Genomic DNA, 19538 nt, shown 5'->3' with positions numbered 1-19538 from the left:
CTCTTGTTGTCCCATCTAGTGGTGGTTCTCTCTTGTTGTCCCATCTAGTGGTGGTTCTGTCCCATCTAGTGGTGGTTCTGTCTCTTGTTGTCCCATCTAGTGGTGGTTCTGTCTCTTGTTGTCCCATCTAGTGGTGGTTCTGTCTCTTGTTGTCCCATCTAGTGGTGGTTCTGTCTCTTGTTGTCCCATCTAGTGGTGGTTCTGTCTCTTGTTGTCCCATCTAGTGGTGGTTCTGTCTCTTGTTGTCCCATCTAGTGGTGGTTCTGTCTCTTGTTGTCCCATCTAGTGGTGGTTCTGTCTCTTGTTGTCCCATCTAGTGGTGGTTCTGTCTCTTGTTGTCCCATCTAGTGGTGGTTCTGTCTCTTGTTGTCCCATCTAGTGGTGGTTCTGACTCTTGTTGTCCCATCTAGTGGTGGTTCTGTCTCTTGTTGTCCCATCTAGTGGTGGTTCTGTCTCTTGTTGTCCCATCTAGTGGTGGTTCTGTCTCTTGTTGTCCCATCTAGTGGTGGTTCTGTCTCTTGTTGTCCCATCTAGTGGTGGTTCTGTCTCTTGTTGTCCCATCTAGTGGTGGTTCTGTCTCTTGTTGTCCCATCTAGTGGTGGTTCTGTCTCTTGTTGTCCCATCTAGTGGTGGTTCTGTCTCTTGTCCCATCTAGTGGTGGTAGGGGACGTGGCCTGAGCATGACCGCCAGACAGGAGAACCACAAATACATGCTAATCATCATCAGGATGACCTCCAGACAGGAAAACCACAAATACATGCTAATCATCATTAGCATGACCTCCAGACAGGAAAACCACAAATACATGCTAATCATCATTAGCATGACCGCCAGACAGGAAAACCACAAATACATGCTAATCATCATCAGGATGACCGCCAGACAGGAAAACCACAAATACATGCTAATCATCATTAGCATGACCGCCAGACAGGAAAACCACAAATACATGCTAATCATCATCAGCATGACCGCCAGACAGGAAAACCACAAATACATGCTAATCATCATTAGCATGACCGCCAGACAGGAAAACCACAAATACATGCTAATCATCATCAGCATGACCGCCAGACAGGAAAACCACAAATACATGCTAATCATCAGCATGACCGCCAGACAGGAAAACCACAAATACATGCTAATCAAATCAAATAAAATCAAATCAAATTTATTTATATAGCCCTTCGTACATCAGCTGATATCTCAAAGTGCTGTACAGAAACCCAGCCAGGAAAACCCCAAACAGCAAACAATGCAGGTGTAAAAGACGGTGGCTAGGAAAAACTCCCTAGAAAGGCCAAAACCTAGGAAGAAACCTCAGAGTGTGAACCTGGCTATGTGGGGTGGCCAGTCCTCTTCTGGCTGTGCCCTGGGTAGAGATTATAACAGAACATGACCAAGATGTTCAAATGTTCATAAATGACCAGCATGGTCAAATAGATAGGGTGTGCAGAACAGTTGAAACTGGAGCAGCAGCACAGTCAGGTGGACTGGGGACAGCAAGGAGCCATCATGTCAGGTAGTCCTGGGGCACGGTCCTAGGGCTCAGGTCCTCCGAGAGAGAGAAAGAAAGAAAGAGAGAATTAGAGAGAGCATATGTGGGGTGGCCAGTCCTCTTCTGGCTGTGCCGGGTGGAGATTATAACAGAACGTGGCCAAGATGTTCAAATGTTCATAAATGACCAGCATGGTTGAATAATAGTAAGGCAGAACAGTTGAAACTGGAGCAGGAGCATGGCCAGGTGGACTGGGGACAGTTTCAAGGAGTCCTCATGTCAGGTAGTCCTGAGACATGGTCCTATGTTTCCCAGGCCCAGTTTCAACTCTCCCAGCAGCATGGCCAGGTGGACTGGGGACAGCAAGGAGTCATCATGTCAGGTAGTCCTGGGGCATGGTCCTAGGGCTCAGGTCCTCCGAGAGAGAGAAAGAAAGAGAGAAGGATTCAATTATAGAACGCACACTTAGATTCACACAGGACACCTGAATAGGACAGGAGAAGTACTCCAGATAAACAAACTGACCCCAGCCCCCGACACATAAACTACTGCAGTATAAATACTGGAGGCTGAGACAGGAGGGGTCAGGAGACACTGTGGCCCCATCCGAGGAACCCCCGGACAGGGCCAAACAGGAATAACCCCACCCACTTTGCCAAAGCACAGCCCCCACACCACTAGAGGGAAATCTTCAACCACCAACTTACCATCCTGAGACAAGGCCGAGTATAGCCCACAAAGATCTCCAGACACGGTACAACCCAAGGGGGGGACCCACAGGCCGACCACAACAGTGAATCAACCCACCCAGGTGAAGTTTACCCCCAGGGACTTTTCACGAGAGAGCCCCAGCAAGCCAGTGACTCAGCCCCTAGTAACAGGGTTAGAGGCAAAGAATCCCAGTGAAAGAGGGGAACCGGCCAGGCAGAGACAGCAAGGGCATTCGTTGCTCCATCCCAGCCTTTCCGTTCACCTTCCCACTCCTGGGCCAGACTACACTCAATCATATGATCCACTGAAGAGATGAGTCTTCAGTAAAGACTCTAAAGGTTGAGACCGAGTTTGCGTCTCTGACATGGGTAGGCAGACCGTTCCATAAAAAAAATGGAGCTCTATAGGAGAAAGCCCTGCCTCCAGCTGTTTGCTTAGAAATTCTATACAATTAGGAGGCCTCGTCTTGTGACCGTTTCATGTTTCGTGTAGGTATGTACGGCAGGACCAAATCAGAGAGGTAGGTAGGAGCAAGCCCATGTTTATGCTTTGTAGGTTAATCAGTAAAACCTTGAAATCAGCCCTTGCTTTGACAGGAAGCCAGTGTATAGAGGCTAGCACTGGAGTAATATGATCAAATTTTTTTTCTAGTCAGGATTCTAGCCCAGCCGTTTTAGCACTAACTGAAGTTTATTTAGTGCTTTATCCGGGTAGTTATCCAAAATAGAGCATCAGCAGCATGACCGCCAGACAGGAAAACCACAAATACATAACAGGGGAAACAGATCAGGGTGTGACTCCTGGAGGGTGGTGGAGACAAGCACAAAGACAGGGGAAACAGATCAGGGTGTGACACCTGGAGGGGGGTGGAGACAAGCACAAAGACAGGGGAAACAGATCAGGGTGTGACACCTGGAGGGGTGGAGACAAGCACAAAGACAAGGGAAACAGATCAGGGTGTGACACCTGGAGGGGGTGGAGACAAGCACAAAGACAGGGGATAATGAGGAAGATGGGCCACACCTGGAGGGGGGTGGAGACAAGCACAAAGACAGGGGAAACAGATCAGGGTGTGACAATTTTAGTAATAAATGTTGTTTTCACAGATGGTTATTGAACATGTTTCATATATATTCTCTCCCATGTTTCATATATATCCTCTCCCATGTTTAATATATATTCTCTCCCATGTTTCACATTTACTCAGCAAACTGGATGCAGTTTATCACAGTGCCATCCGTTTTGTCACTAAAGCACCTTATACCACCCACCACTGCGACCTGTATGCTCTAGTCGGCTGGCCCTCGCTACATATTAGTCACCAGACCCACTGGCGCCAGGTCATCTACAAGTCCATGCTAGGTAAAGCTCCGCCTTATCTCAGTTCACTGGTCACGATGGCAACACCCACCCGTAGCACGCGCTCCAGCAGGTGTATCTCACTGATCATCCCTAAAGCCAACACCTCATTTGGCCGCCTTTCATTACAGTTCTCTGCTGCCTGTGACTGGAACGAATTGCAAAAATCGCTGAAGTTGGAGACTTTTATCTCCCTCACCAACTTCAAACATCTGCTATCTGAGCAGCTAACCGATCGCTGCAGCTGTACATAGTCTATCGGTAAATAGCCCACCCATTTTTACCTACCTCATCCCCATACTGTTTTTATTTATTTACTTTTCTGCTCTTTTGCACACCAATATCTCCACCTGTACATGACCATCTGATCATTTATCACTCCAGTGTTAATCTGAAAAAATGTAATTATTCGCCTACCTCCTCATGCCTTTTGCACACAATGTATATAGACTCCCTTTTTTTCTACTGTGTTATTGACTTGTTAATTGTTTACTCCATGTTTAACTCTGTGTTGTCTGTTCACACTGCTATGCTTTATCTTGGCCAGGTCGCAGTTCCAAATGAGAACTTGTTCTCAACTAGCCTACCTGGCTAAATAAAGGTGAAATAAAAAAATAAAAAAATATTCTCTCCCATGTTTCATATATATCCTCTCCCATGTTTCATATATATCCTCTCTCATTTAAAATGATTTAAAAAAATAAAATAAAAAAACCCATGTTTCAATATATACATTCTCTCCCATGTTTCATATATTCTCTCCCATGTTTCATATATAAAACTCTCCCATGTTTCATATATATTCTATCCCATGTTTCATATATATTCTCTCCCATGTTTCATATATATCCTCTCCCATGTTTCATATATATTTCTCCCATGTTTCATATATATTCTCTCCCATGTTTCATATATATTCCATATATCATTCTCTCCCATGTTTCATATATATTCTCTCCCATGTTTCATATATATCCTCTCCCATGTTTCATATATATTCTCTCCCATGTTTCATATATATTCTCTCCCATGTTTCATATATATTCTCTCCCATGTTTCATATATATTCTCTCCCATGTTTCATATATATTCTCTCCCATGTTTCATATATATTCTCTCCCATGTTTCATATATATTCTCTCCCATGTTTCATCCTTGGCAAAAGCCAGGGATGTTTTGGTACAGAGATTGTAGTTCAGCAGCTCCAATGTACAGTACATGTTTTAGTCTGCCAGTTACTAGTCTGCAATAAACAAACTGCTTCTTTAAACATCTTTGTCCTGTCATCAATACTTGTTTTTAAATTAAGATGAGAATATTAATGTCCTGTTATATTCCTTGATATGAGTACTGTGGTAATAAGTTCAGTTATTTAGGTGCTGAGCATGGTGTGCAATGGTACAAGAAATACAGTATATACCAGTAATTACTTTACATTATATTTTCAATCATTCTGAAATTCTGTAACATATATATTTTGTACTCGAGAGTCACTACTATGGATGCGTTATATCTACTCATTGGACAACATTAACATTCTCCTGTGTATTGCTTCCCCATACAGTACATGACAGCATGTGCAGTAGCATGCACAACAAGCTTGTTACTCTCAGGGAGTTGCTGTGCTTCCGATCCAGCCAACCAAGGCCTGCAATACCTTGCGTATAGGTGTTACAATGTTTCCACACATTGTGATAAAGATTAGCACAGTAATCATTAAATACAAGTAATCTAACTAATCAATATATCCAAAAAAATACATCGAGAGTACAACTGATCTTTAAAAACGATAAATCTAAAAAATAAAATAAAAAAAAACATCAGCATGTGACAGAGGGAGTGCTAATCAATATATCCCACATAAGGATATATGAATGAGTGATGGTACAGAGCAGGATACCATCTACTGTATGCTGCTCTGTACCATCACTCATTCAAATATCCAACTGATCATTTAAAAACGTTTAATATTCTAAATCCCCTTACACTATAAACAAAAAAACTTTATCAGCATAATGACAATGTAATCAATATATCCCATTACTTTATCACTGCATTGTCGGAACTAGAAGCACAACTGATCATTTAAAAACGACACTTTAACATCTGCTAACCATGTGTATGTGACAAATACCATTTGATTTGATTTGATGCTTTGATTCCATCATCATTTTCACCATTATGCTTTTTCTCTGAAATGATTGTAGAAATGGAAGAACAATCCAAAGGAATGAAACCTTTATCAGCATAATGACAGAGGGAGTGCTAATCAATATATCCCAATTTAAAAATACATCGTAGAGTACAACTGATCATTTAAAAACGATTTAAATCTAAAAAATAAAATAAAAAACCTTTATCAGCATAATGACAGAGGGAGTGCTAATCAATATATCCCAATTTAAAAATACATCGTAGAGTACAACTGATCATTTAAAAACGATTTAAATCTAAAAAATAAAATAAAAAAACTTTATCAGCATAATGACAGAGGGAGTGCTAATCAATATATCCCAATTTAAAAATACATCGTAGAGTACAACTGATCATTTAAAAACGATTTAAATCTAAAAAATAAAATAAAAAACCTTTATCAGCATAATGACAGAGGGAGTGCTAATCAATATATCCCAATTTAAAAATACATCGTAGAGTACAACTGATCATTTAAAAAACGATTTAAATCTAAAAAATAAAATAAAAAACCTTTATCAGCATAATGACAGAGGGAGTGCTAATCAATATATCCCAATTTAAAAATACATCGTAGAGTACAACTGATCATTTAAAAACGATTTAAATCTAAAAAATAAAATAAAAAAACTTTATCAGCATAATGACAGAGGGAGTGCTAATCAATATATCCCAATTTAAAAATACATCGTAGAGTACAACTGATCATTTAAAAACGATTTAAATCTAAAAAATAAAATAAAAAAAATAAAATAAAAAAACTTTATCAGCATAATGACAGAGGGAGTGCTAATCAATATATCCCAATTTAAAAATACATCGTAGAGTACAACTGATCATTTAAAAACGATTTAAATCTAAAAAATAAAATAAAAAAACTTTATCAGCATAATGACAGAGGGAGTGCTAATCAATATATCCCAATTTAAAAATACATCGTAGAGTACAACTGATCATTTAAAAACGATTTAAATCTAAAAAATAAAATAAAAAAACTTTATCAGCATAATGACAGAGGGAGTGCTAATCAATATATCCCAATTTAAAAATACATCGTAGAGTACAACTGATCATTTAAAAACGATTTAAATCTAAAAAAAAAAACTAAAATAAAAAACTTTATCAGCATAATGACAGCTAATCAATATATCAGCATAATGACAGAGGGAGTGCTAATCAATATATCCCAATTTAAAAATACATCGTAGAGTACAACTGATCATTTAAAAACCGTTTTAAATCTAAAAAATAAAATAAAATAAAAACTTTATCAGCATAATGACAGAGGGAGTGCTAATCAATATATCCCAATTTAAAAATACATCGCATAGAGTACAACTGATCATTTAAAAAACGATTTAAATCTAAAAAAAAAATAAAATAAAAAACTTTATCAGCATAATGACAGAGGGAGTGCTAATCAATATATCCCAATTTAAAAATACATCGTAGAGTACAACTGATCATTTAAAAACGATTTAAATCTAAAAAATAAAATAAAAAACTTTATCAGCATAATGACAGAGGGAGTGCTAATCAATATATCCCAATTTAAAAATACATCGTAGAGTACAACTGATCATTTAAAAACGATTTAAATCTAAAAAATAAAATAAAAAAACTTTATCAGCATAATGACAGAGGGAGTGCTAATCAATATATCCCAATTTAAAAATACATCGTAGAGTACAACTGATCATTTAAAAAACGTTTTAAATCTAAAAAATAAAATAAAAAACTTTATCAGCATAATGACAGAGGGAGTGCTAATCAATATATCCCAATTTAAAAATACATCGTAGAGTACAACTGATCATTTAAAAACGATTTAAATCTAAAAAATAAAATAAAAAAACTTTATCAGCATAATGACAGAGGGAGTGCTAATCAATATATCCCAATTTAAAAATACATCGTAGAGTACAACTGATCATTTAAAAACGATTTAAATCTAAAAAATAAAATAAAAAAAAATAAAATAAAAAAACTTTATCAGCATAATGACAGAGGGAGTGCTAATCAATATATCCCAATTTAAAAATACATCGTAGAGTACAACTGATCATTTAAAAACGATTTAAATCTAAAAAATAAAATAAAAAATATCTTTATCAGCATAATGACAGAGGGAGTGCTAATCAATATATCCCAATTTAAAAATACATCGTAGAGTACAACATTTAAAAAACGATTTAAATCTAAAAAAAATAAAATAAAAACCTTTATCAGCATAATGGAGGGATCATTTAAAAACGTTTTAAATCTAAAAATAAAATAAAAAAAAACTTTATCAGCATAATGACAGAGGGAGTGCTAATCAATATATCCCAATTTAAAAATACATCGTAGAGTACAACTGATCATTTAAAAACGATTTAAATCTAAAAATAAAATAAAAAACCTTTATCAGCATAATGACAGAGGGAGTGCTAATCAATATATCCCAATTTAAAAATACATCGTAGAGTACAACTGATCATTTAAAAACGATTTAAATCTAAAAAATAAAATAAAAAAACTTTATCAGCATAATGACAGAGGGAGTGCTAATCAATATATCCCAATTTAAAAATACATCGTAGAGTACAACTGATCATTTAAAAACGATTTAAATCTAAAAAACATAAAATAAAAAAACTTTATCAGCATAATGACAGAGGGAGTGCTAATCAATATATCCCAATTTAAAAATACATCGTAGAGTACAACTGATCATTTAAAAACAAAATCTGATCATTTAAAAACGATTTAAATCTAAAAATCTAAAATAAAAAAAAAAACTTTATCAGCAAAATAAAAAAACTTTATCAGCATAATGACAGAGGGAGTGCTAATCAATATATCCCAATTTAAAAATACATCGTAGAGTACAACTGATCATTTAAAAACGATTTAAATCTAAAAAATAAAATAAAAAAACTTTATCAGCATAATGACAGAGGGAGTGCTAATCAATATATCCCAATTTAAAAATACATCGTAGAGTACAACTGATCATTTAAAAACGATTTAAATCTAAAAAATAAAAATAAAAAACTTTATCAGCATAATGACAGAGGGAGTGCTAATCAATATATCCCAATTTAAAAATACATCGTAGAGTACAACTGATCATTTAAAAACGATTTAAATCTAAAAATAAAATAAAAAAACTTTATCAGCATAATGACAGAGGGAGTGCTAATCAATATATCCCAATTTAAAAATACATCATCGTAGAGTACAACTGATCATTTAAAAACGATTTAAATCTAAAAAATAAAAATAAAAAACTTTATCAGCATAATGACAGAGGGAGTGCTAATCAATATATCCCAATTTAAAAATACATCGTAGAGTACAACTGATCATTTAAAAACGATTTAAATCTAAAAAATAAAAATAAAAAACTTTATCAGCATAATGACAGAGGGAGTGCTAATCAATATATCCCAATTTAAAAATACATCGTAGAGTACAACTGATCATTTAAAAACGATTTAAATCTAAAAAATAAAATAAAAAACCTTTATCAGCATAATGACAGAGGGAGTGCTAATCAATATATCCCAATTTAAAAATACATCGTAGAGTACAACTGATCATTTAAAAACGATTTAAATCCAAAAAAAAAAAAATTAAAAAAAAAAAACTTAAGGCCTGAAACTGAAAGACTACAAAATCTTAAATTGTCCACCATGGCAGGTGTTCATTCAATTGAACTATAGGCCTACACAGAGCAGTGTTTGGGCCTAGTCTACATAATCCACCAGGACCTCTCAACTACTACCATAAACATGTCAGTGCTTTACCATGCGTGTGGGCGTGTTCCTCTGTAAAAGAGAGTCGCCCGTGACTGGCCTGCGAGATGTCAGTAAGGGCTAGGGGCAAACAGCTCCATCCCTTCTCCTGTGCCTTCATCAATAGAGCCGGTCTAACCAGGGGTTATTCATTTATGTATTGAATGGTCCAGATGATCCAACATCCAGCCAGGTGTGAACATTAATGCCAGCCATCTCCAGACAACATCCATCAGAGGAATACTTTCTGGGGGACACGTTTTGCAGTCAAACCCATATGTTTGTGATTGAAGTAATTTACCTTTTATTTCCCTCTGCTCCTCTCATGGGAGTCAGTGTCATAATGTGACGCATGTTATTCATCCAGGACTGATTGTTTTAGTAGCCTACCGTACCTGCCACGTTTCACTATAGCCCAGGCGTAGCAGTGGAGGGGGTTACAGTTCAGTATACCCCTCCAAGCGCTACTGATCCAACCCCATGGTTAACCTTCCACATGGTCCTGATGCCACCGTTATACCTGCCTGCTTGCCATGATGTGGAAGCGCTGATGCTCCGGTCTAACAAACATCTCCAAACAATTGTTTTTATATTTCAGTCAGATTGTATTTAGAGGCGGCGCTTGTTGGCTCTAGAGTGGCGTCGTAACGACACTTTTCAATCCCAGTAAAAAGAGTTTGACCAGAGCACATTTCGAGCTGGGGGTTGACTGCATCTGGGGGGGTGATTGCTTTTTTCTGCCAGATTTTTCTATTTTATTTTGTATTTTCTTATTTAAAAAAAATACTTTACAGTTGAATTTCATTTCCTTGTGATTTGATTCCATATCAAAGATTTGCCTTAAGATCATGAACAAACTATATGTGGGGAATTTGAGTCCTTTGGTCACTGTCGAAGATTTGAAGGAGCTCTTTGGCGAGAAGAAGCTTCCTGGGGCCGAGCAGGTTCTGCTCAAATCCGGCTATGCTTTTGTGGACTTCCCCGACCAAAACGGGGCCATAAAAGCTATTGAGACACTCTCCGGTAAGTGTCTATCTGCAGGGGCTGGTGCAGGAATATCTCCGCGACTGGGCTGAAACGCTCAAAACAACTAGTGGGAAAATAAACGATGAATAATTATTATTACCGAACCCGTTTTTGCTCGGGACTGTATTGGATACGCGCTGTTACATCAGTGCCAGAGTTGACTCACACTCATTCCGTCATGGTCAAACAAATATATCGCAAATTACAGATCATATACACTCACCAATGTCATCCCTGTATGCGTAACTAAAACAGGACTCATTGTAACGTAATTATCGCATAATAGTTATATTTGGTAAATTACAAAGGAGCGCTACTTTGTAATCAACCATTGGAATGTACGGGATGTTCTGATGTTCGGGAAGGCATTATTTTTTTCAGTATATTTTTCTTGATTTTATTGAAAAGAACCGACCAAAGTAACCGTAGAGAATGTGTCAAAGCCATGTTCCTATGATGCCTGGGTATGTTTTTACGAGGTGTCTTAAAGGTAGGTGATGGGGGTCTGGAGATAAGAGCGAATAAACAGGTAGCTGGGGGACGAGGTGAGAGGCTTATTCTGAGCTGCGCCAGGCCACTAAGACAACGCTGCTAGAAGAGGGAAACATGTCGGAGTTTAGTAGTTCTACACAGAAACAACAGATTTATGGACATAAAGAACACATAGGAAAGAGAGCAAGGCAAAGCAATTCCTCTCTCTCTCTCTCTCTCTCTCTCTCTCTCTCTCTCTCTCTCTCTCTCTCTCTCTCTCTCTCTCTCTCTCTCTCTCTCTCTCTCTCTCTCTCTCTCTCTCTCTCACCTCTAATCTTACATTCTTTACAAAGAAAAGCAGATCCGTATTGCCTACATTATCAGTCTTGTCAATGGCAACATGCGACAGTAGCCATATGCAAGATTACATTGTTAACAATGCCATATTCGTCTCATCCTTACAGGTAAAGTTGAATTACATGGGAAGGTGCTTGAGGTAGACTACTCTGTTCCTAAAAAGCTACGGTAATTATTTATTAATTAATGTTTCTTTATATCGGATCACCTCGTCTTATCTGTCTGTTGTCCCTGTCTGTTTTATTTGTTATTTTGTATTGAAACGTTATTTAACAAGTCAGTTCAGAACAAATTCTTATTTACAATGACGCCTACACAGGCCAAACCCTAACCAGGACGACTCTGGGACAACTGTCCTCAAACCTGTAGCATAGCAACGGTGTCACATGTTGTTTTGGTTGCTTTGTGTTGTTTCTAATGCAAATATGATCAAAGTATTTGTATCAGTCCAGAAGTTGTTTTAAATCTAAATGCAATGGAATAACACTTTATACATTTATTATATATAAAATGGGTGAAGTGTAGCACTTCCTGTTTCAATGGCCTCAGTGAATTATGTAATCCATGTTCAGAGCCTACTCCTGGTTTTAGGCCCATACAACTACTAGATAATAAACACATATGCATACATTTGTCAACACTTTGTAGTTCATTTTGTGTGCTGTTTTTTTGTAGTTGGCTTTGATTTATTGGCTCAGAAACACTTGATTGATTCATTGGCTCAGGATCACTGATTGATTAATCACATTTGAAGCAACAATTCCCTTCCTCATGCACCACCTCAGGGATTTCCAAAAGACTGCATTGTTTGACATGAAGGTAAATATTCAAACCCCTTGTTTGGGAAGTGACCTCTGCTTTATGTGTTTCCTCCCCCACCTCCCCCTCTCACCGATGCTGGTAGCCTCTCCTGCATGCAGAATACCCCTCTGACATGGCCAGGGCAGGGCCGTGCACAGACCTTTTAGGGAGCAGGTTAAAAATAAATAAAAGTAAAAAATAATTAAAGAGCAGCAGTAAAATAACAATAGTGAGGCTATATACAGGGGGTACCGGTACAGAGTCAATGTGGAGACTATATACAGGGTGTACCGGTGCAGAGTCAATGTGGAGGCTATATACAGGGTGTTACGGTACAGAGTCAATGTGGAGGCTATATACAGGGGGTACCGGTACAGAGTCAATGTGGAGTCTATATACAGGGGGTACCAGTACAGAGTCAATGTGGAGGCTATATACAGGGTATTACGGTACAGAGTCAATGTGGAGGCTATATACAGGGGGTACCAGTACAGAGTCAATGTGGAGGCTATATACAGGGGGTACTGGTACAGAGTCAATGTGGAGGCTATATACAGGGGGTACCAGTACAGAGTCAATGTGGAGGCTATATACAGGGGGTACTGGTACAGAGTCAATGTGGAGGCTATATACAGGGTGTTACGGTACAGAGTCAATGTGGAGGCTATATACAGGGGGTACTGGTACAGAGTCAATGTGGAGGCTATATACAGGGTGTTACGGTACAGAGTCAATGTGGAGGCTATATACAGGGGGTACCGGTACAGAGTCAATGTGCTGGGGAACTGGTTAGTTGAGGTAATTGAGGTAATATGTACATGTAGGTAGAGTTAAAGTGAATATGCATAGATAATAAGAGAGTAGCAGCAGAGGGGTCTGGGTAGCCATTTGATTAGCTGTTCATGTCAGAGTCTTATGGCTTGGGGGTAGAAGCTGTTGAGAAGCCGTTTGGACCAAGACTTGGCACTCTGGTACCGCTTGTCGTGTGGTAGCAGAGAGAACAGTCTATGACTAGGGTGTCTGGAGTCTTTGACCATTTCTAGGGAATTCCTCTGACACCGCCTGGTATAGAGGTCCTGGATGGCAGGAAGCTTGGCCCCAGTGATGTACTGGGCCGTATGCACTACCCTCTGGTATAGAGGTCCTGCATGACAGGAAGCTTGGCCCAGTGATGTACTGGGCCGTACGTACCACCCTCTATAGGGCCTTCCTCTGACACTGGTATAGAGGTCCTGCATGACAGGAAGCTTGGCCCCAGTGATGTACTGGGCCGTACGTACCACCCTCTATAGGGCCTTCCTCTGACACTGGTATAGAGGTCCTGCATGACAGGAAGCTTGGCCCCAGTGATGTACTGGGCCGTACGTACCACCCTCTATAGGTCCTTCCTCTGACACCGCCTGGTATAGAGGTCCTGCATGACAGGAAGCTTGGTCCCGGTGATGTACTGGCCGTATGCACTACCCTTTGTAGTGCCTTGTGGTCGGGGGCCGAGCAGTTGCCATACCAGGCAGTGATGCATCCAGTCAGGATGCTCTTGATAGTGCAGCTGTATAACTTTTTGAGGATCTGAGGTCAATAGTTTGGACACACCTACTCATTCAAGGGATTTTCTTTATTTGTACTATTTTCTACATTATAGAATAATAGTGAAGATGTCAACTATGAAATAACACATATGGAATCATGTAGTAACCCAAAACGTAGTAACTCTGCAGTCCAACTCATCCCAAACCATCTCAATTGGGTTGAGGTCGGGTGATTGTGGAGGCCAGGTCATCTGATGCAGCACTCCATCACTCTGTGGTCCAACTCATCCCAAACCATCTCAATTGGGTTGAGGTCGGGTGATTGTGGAGGCCAGGTCATCTGATGCAGCACTCCATCACTCTGTGGTCCAACTCATCCCAAACCATCTCAATTGGGTTGAGGTCGGGTGATTGTGGAGGCCAGGTCATCTGATGCAGCACTCCATCACTCTGTGGTCCAACTCATCCCAAACCATCTCAATTGGGTTGAGGTCGGGTGATTGTGGAGGTCAGGTGGTCTGATGCAGCACTACATCACTCTGTGGTCCAACTCATCCCAAACCATCTCAATTGGGTTGAGGTCGGGTGATTGTGGAGGCCAGGTCATCTGATGCAGCACTCCATCACTCTGTGGTCCAACTCATCCCAAACCATCTCAATTGGGTTGAGGTCGGGTGATTGTGGAGGTCAGGTGGTCTGATGCAGCACTACATCACTCTCCTTCCTGGTCAAATATGTTCCTTATATAGAAGTATATTTTGATTTGTTTAACACTTTTTTGTTTACTACATGATTCCATTATGTGTTATTTCATAGTTATTCTACAATGTAGAAAATAGTAAAAATAAAGAAAAACCCTTGAATGAGTAGGTGTGTCCAAACTTTTGACTGGTACTGTATATATATATATATCTTGTGTAGCCCTTTCAAAATCCTTCCTTTTGCACCAGTGCTTAGAGGACTGTCTCTATATGATTGGACGCATCAATGCTGCCTATGTTCTCTTCTATGCCTGGAATAAGCACATGGTATGGAACGCCAGACCATCTTCACATGTATTCACATCTATTTCTGTCTCACTGCTTTCACTCAGACTTGATCAAAATGTTAGAGAAAAGTGAGCGTCTGATTTTCAACTTTGATTTGGTAAAATAGGAAAACATTTGTATATTTTTGTATGTATTTTCAATACTGTTATGACAGTAATTATGGTGGATTTGTAGGGAACCTTTATTTCACCACATGCCGTTTCAATCCCTGCTTGTTGTAAAGAAAGGATTGTTACTTTCTCTGCCCATGTGAAGTGGGGAGGACAGAGTTAGTGCGATTCTCCACAATATGGGGAGGACAGAGTTAGTGGGATTCTCCACAATATGGGGAGGACAGAGTTAGTGGGATTCTCCACAATATGGGGAGGACAGAGTTAGTGGGATTCTCCACAATATGGGGAGGACAGAGTTAGTGGGATTCTCCACAATATGGGGAGGACAGAGTTAGTGGGATTCTCCACAATATGGGGAGGACAGAGTTAGTGGGATTCTCCACAATATGGGGAGGACAGAGTTAGTGGGATTCTCCACAATATGGGGAGGACAGAGTTAGTGGGATTCTTCCACAATATGGGGAGTACAGAGTTAGTGGGATTCTCCACAATATGGGGAGGACAGAGTTAGTGGGATTCTCCACATTATGGGGAGGACAGAGTTAGTGGGATTCTCCACAATATGGGGAGGACAGAGTTAGTGGGATTCTCCACAATATGGGGAGGACAGAGTTAGTGGGATTCTCCACAATATGGGGAGGACAGAGTTAGTGGGATTCTCCACAATATGGGGAGGACAGAGTTAGTGGGATTCTCCACAATATGGGGAGGACAGAGTTAGTGGGATTCTCCACAATATGGGGAGGACAGAGTTAGTGGGATTCTCCACAATATGGGGAGGACAGAGTTAGTGGGATTCTCCACAATATGGGGAGGACAGAGTTAGTGGGATTCTCCACAATATGGGGAAGACACCAACAATAGCGTATTCTCTATCCCTGTGCTGTACATTTGAATGAGGATGGCATCTTTGGCAATTGAATGATATTGTATTTCATTGTAATAAATATATGACTTCACATGCAATGCCTTTCTACATGTTAGTAAAGGACGGGGTTACTAACAAGTGGAGTTTTGAAACATTTCCCATAGTAAAGGACGGGGTTACTAACAAGTGGAGTTTTGAAACATTTCCCATAGTAAAGGACGGGGTTACTAACAAGTGGAGTTTTGAAACACTTCCCATAGTAAAGGACGGGGTTATTAACAAGTGGAGTTTTGAAACACTTCCCATAGTAAAGGACGGGGTTACTAACAAGTGGAGTTTTGAAACACTTCCCATAGTAAAGGACGGGGTTACTAACAAGTGGAGTTTTGAAACACTTCCCATAGTAAAGGACGGGGTTACTAACAAGTGGAGTTTTGAAACACTTCCCATAGTAAAGGACGGGGTTACTAACAAGTGGAGTTTTGAAACACTTCCCATAGTAAAGGACGGGGTTACTAACAAGTGGAGTTTTGAAACACTTCCCATAGTAAAGGACGGGGTTACTAACAAGTGGAGTTTTGAAACACTTCCCATAGTAAAGGACGGGGTTACTAACAAGTGGAGTTTTGAAACACTTCCCATAGTAAAGGACGGGGTTACTAACAAGTGGAGTTTTGAAACACTTCCCATAGTAAAGGACGGGGTTACTAACAAGTGGAGTTTTGAAACACTTCCCATAGTAAAGGACGGGGTTACTAACAAGTGGAGTTTTGAAACACTTCCCATAGTAAAGGACGGGGTTACTAACAAGTGGAGTTTTGAAACACTTCCCATAGTAAAGGACGGGGTTACTAACAAGTGGAGTTTTGAAACACTTCCCATATTAAATAGTTATTATTTAATGTTGCATTTATTCTTATTGTGAATTATGAACATTGACATTTGGATGGAAACTTACTTCTTCATGTGGAAAGATGAAAATGTATCTGAACAATCATTTTGTGTTTTCACTTAGACTTTTATACTAATTTGATATATTGTCATATTCTAACTTAAAGCATATTAAACATATTTAAACAGAGTACAGGGCAGTTTCTGAAAAGTATTAGTAGATATCTTAATATCCGTATAAATTAACATCCATTAATTTGCGACATTATATGTATAATTAGAAGGAAAAAAAAAGCAGATCATTTACATGTTCATAATTTTCTAATGGTATATATTTTCATATTAACTCATGTTAATTAACTAGATTTAAAGGGTATTGCAATAAAGTACTGTAGTGGGGTGGGGGGTGGGTGCTGAGGAGTATTTCTGTCTGTAACAAAGCCCTTGTGCGGGGAAAAACTCATTCTGATTGGCTGGGCCTGGCTCCCAAGTGGTTAGGCCAATGCCCTCCCAGGCTCAGCCATTGCTGTGCCACTGCCCAGTCATGTGAAATCCATAGATTAGGACCTAATGAATGAATTTAAATTGACTGATGTGTAGAGTCCTGTCGTTAGTGTGTAGAGTCCTGTCGTTAGTGTGTAGAGTCCTGTCGTCAGTGTGTAGAGTCCTGTCGTTAGTGTGTAGAGTCCTGTCAGTGTGTAGAGTCATGTTGTCAGTGTGTAGAGTCCTGTTGTCAGTGTGTAGAGACCTGTCAGTGTGTAGAGTCCTGTCAGTGTGTAGAGTCATGTTGTCAGTGTGTAGAGTCCTGTTGTCAGTGTGTAGAGTCCTGTTGTCAGTGTGTAGAGTCCTGTCAGTGTGTAGAGTCATGTTGTCAGTGTGTAGAGTCATGTTGTCAGTGTGTAGAGTCCTGTTGTCAGTGTGTAGAGTCCTGTTGTCAGTGTGTAGAGTCCTGTCATCAGTGTGTAGAGTCCTGTCAGTGTGTAGAGTCATGTCAGTTTGTAGAGTCCTGTCAGTTTGTAGAGTCCTGTCAGCGTGTAGAGTCCTGTTAGTGTGTAGAGTCATGTCAGTTTGTACAGTCATGTCAGTTTGTAGAGTCCTGTCAGTTTGTAGAGTCCTGTTGTCAGTGTGTAGAGTCCTGTCAGCATGTAGAGTCCTGTCATCAGTGTGTAGAGTCCTGTCAGTGTGTAGAGTCCTGTTGTCAGTGTGTAGAGTCCTATCAGTGTGTAGAGTCCTGTTGTCAGTGTGTAGAGTCCTGTCAGTGTGTAGAGTCCTGTCAGTTTGTAGAGTCCTGTCAGCATGTAGAGTCCTGTCAGCGTGTAGAGTCCTGTCAGCATGTAGAGTCCTGATAGTGTGTAGAGTCCTGTTGTCAGCGTGTAGAGTCCTGATAGTGTGTAGAGTCCTGTCAATGTGTAGAGTCCTGTTGTCAGCGTGTAGAGTCCTGTCAATGTGTAGAGTCCTGTCAGTTTGTAGAGTCCTGTCAGCGTGTAGAGTCCTGTTAGTGTGTAGAGTCATGTCAGTTTGTACAGTCATGTCAGTTTGTAGAGTCCTGTCAGTTTGTAGAGTCCTGTTGTCAGTGTGTAGAGTCCTGTCAGCATGTAGAGTCCTGTCATCAGTGTGTAGAGTCCTGTCAGTGTGTAGAGTCCTGTTGTCAGTGTGTAGAGTCCTGTCAGTGTGTAGAGTCCTGTCAGTTTGTAGAGTCCTGTCAGCATGTAGAGTCCTGTCAGCGTGTAGAGTCCTGTCAGCGTGTAGAGTCCTGTTGTCAGCGTGTAGAGTCCTGATAGTGTGTAGAGTCCTGTCAGTTTGTAGAGTCCCGTTGTCAGCGTGTAGAGTCCTGTCAATGTGTAGAGTCATGTTGTCAGTGTGTAGAGTCCTGTTGTCAGTGTGTAGAGTCCTGTTGTCAGTGTGTAGAGTCCTGTTGTCAGTGTGTAGAGTCCTGTCGTTAGTGTGTAGAGTCCTGTCGTTAGTGTGTAGAGTCCTGTCAGTGTGTAGAGTCATGTTGTCAGTGTGTAGAGTCCTGTTGTCAGTGTGTAGAGTCCTGTCAGTGTGTAGAGTCATGTCAGTTTGTAGAGTCCTGTCAGTTTGTAGAGTCCTGTCAGCGTGTAGAGTCCTGTTAGTGTGTAGAGTCATGTCAGTTTGTACAGTCATGTCAGTTTGTAGAGTCCTGTCAGTTTGTAGAGTCCTGTTGTCAGTGTGTAGAGTCCTGTCAGCATGTAGAGTCCTGTCATCAGTGTGTAGAGTCCTGTCAGTGTGTAGAGTCCTGTTGTCAGTGTGTAGAGTCCTGTGTGTAGAGTCCTGTTGTCAGTGTGTAGAGTCCTGTCAGTGTGTAGAGTCCTGTCAGTTTGTAGAGTCCTGTCAGCATGTAGAGTCCTGTCAGCGTGTAGAGTCCTGTCAGCGTGTAGAGTCCTGATAGTGTGTAGAGTCCTGTTGTCAGCGTTTAGAGTCCTGATAGTGTGTAGAGTCCTGTCAATGTGTAGAGTCCTGTTGTCAGTCCTGTTGTCAGTGTGTAGAGTCCTGTGTAGAGTCCTGTCAGTGTGTAGAGTCATGTTGTCAGTGTGTAGAGTCCTGTTGTGTCAGTGTGTAGAGTCCTGTCAATTGTCAGTGTGTAGAGTCATGTTGTCAGTGTGTAGAGTCATGTTGTCAGTGTGTAGAGTCCTGTTGTCAGTGTGTAGAGTCCTGTTGTCAGTGTGTAGAGTCCTGTCATCAGTGTGTAGAGTCCTGTCATCAGTGTGTAGAGTCCTTTTGTCAGTGTGTAGAGTCCTGTTGTCAGTGTGTAGAGTCCTGTTGTCAGTGTGTAGAGTCCTGTTGTCAGTGTGTAGAGTCCTGTCAGTGTGTAGAGTCCTGTCAGTGTGTAGAGTCCTGTTGTCAGTGTGTAGAGTCCTGTCAGTGTGTAGA

General features: G+C 40.2%; 1 protein-coding gene across 1 annotated transcript in view; it reads left to right on the top strand.

The window, feature by feature from the left end:
• The first annotated feature begins 10222 nt into the window (after positions 1-10222).
• igf2bp2a (insulin-like growth factor 2 mRNA binding protein 2a) overlaps positions 10223-19538 on the top strand; it is a 67465-nt gene continuing 58149 nt past the window's right edge. Inside the window, exons 1-2 of the mRNA XM_046363959.1 lie at positions 10223-10564; positions 11503-11563. Coding sequence (XP_046219915.1) covers positions 10390-10564; positions 11503-11563 — 236 coding nt within the window. The 5' untranslated portion in view covers positions 10223-10389. The remainder of the gene's footprint in view (positions 10565-11502; positions 11564-19538) is intronic.

Source organism: Oncorhynchus gorbuscha, linkage group LG09 (assembly GCF_021184085.1).
Source record: "Oncorhynchus gorbuscha isolate QuinsamMale2020 ecotype Even-year linkage group LG09, OgorEven_v1.0, whole genome shotgun sequence".
NCBI classification, from domain to species: Eukaryota; Metazoa; Chordata; class Actinopteri; order Salmoniformes; family Salmonidae; genus Oncorhynchus; species Oncorhynchus gorbuscha.
The sequence above is the reverse complement of the archived record's forward strand: the minus strand, read 5'-3'. Positions and strand labels throughout refer to the sequence as shown.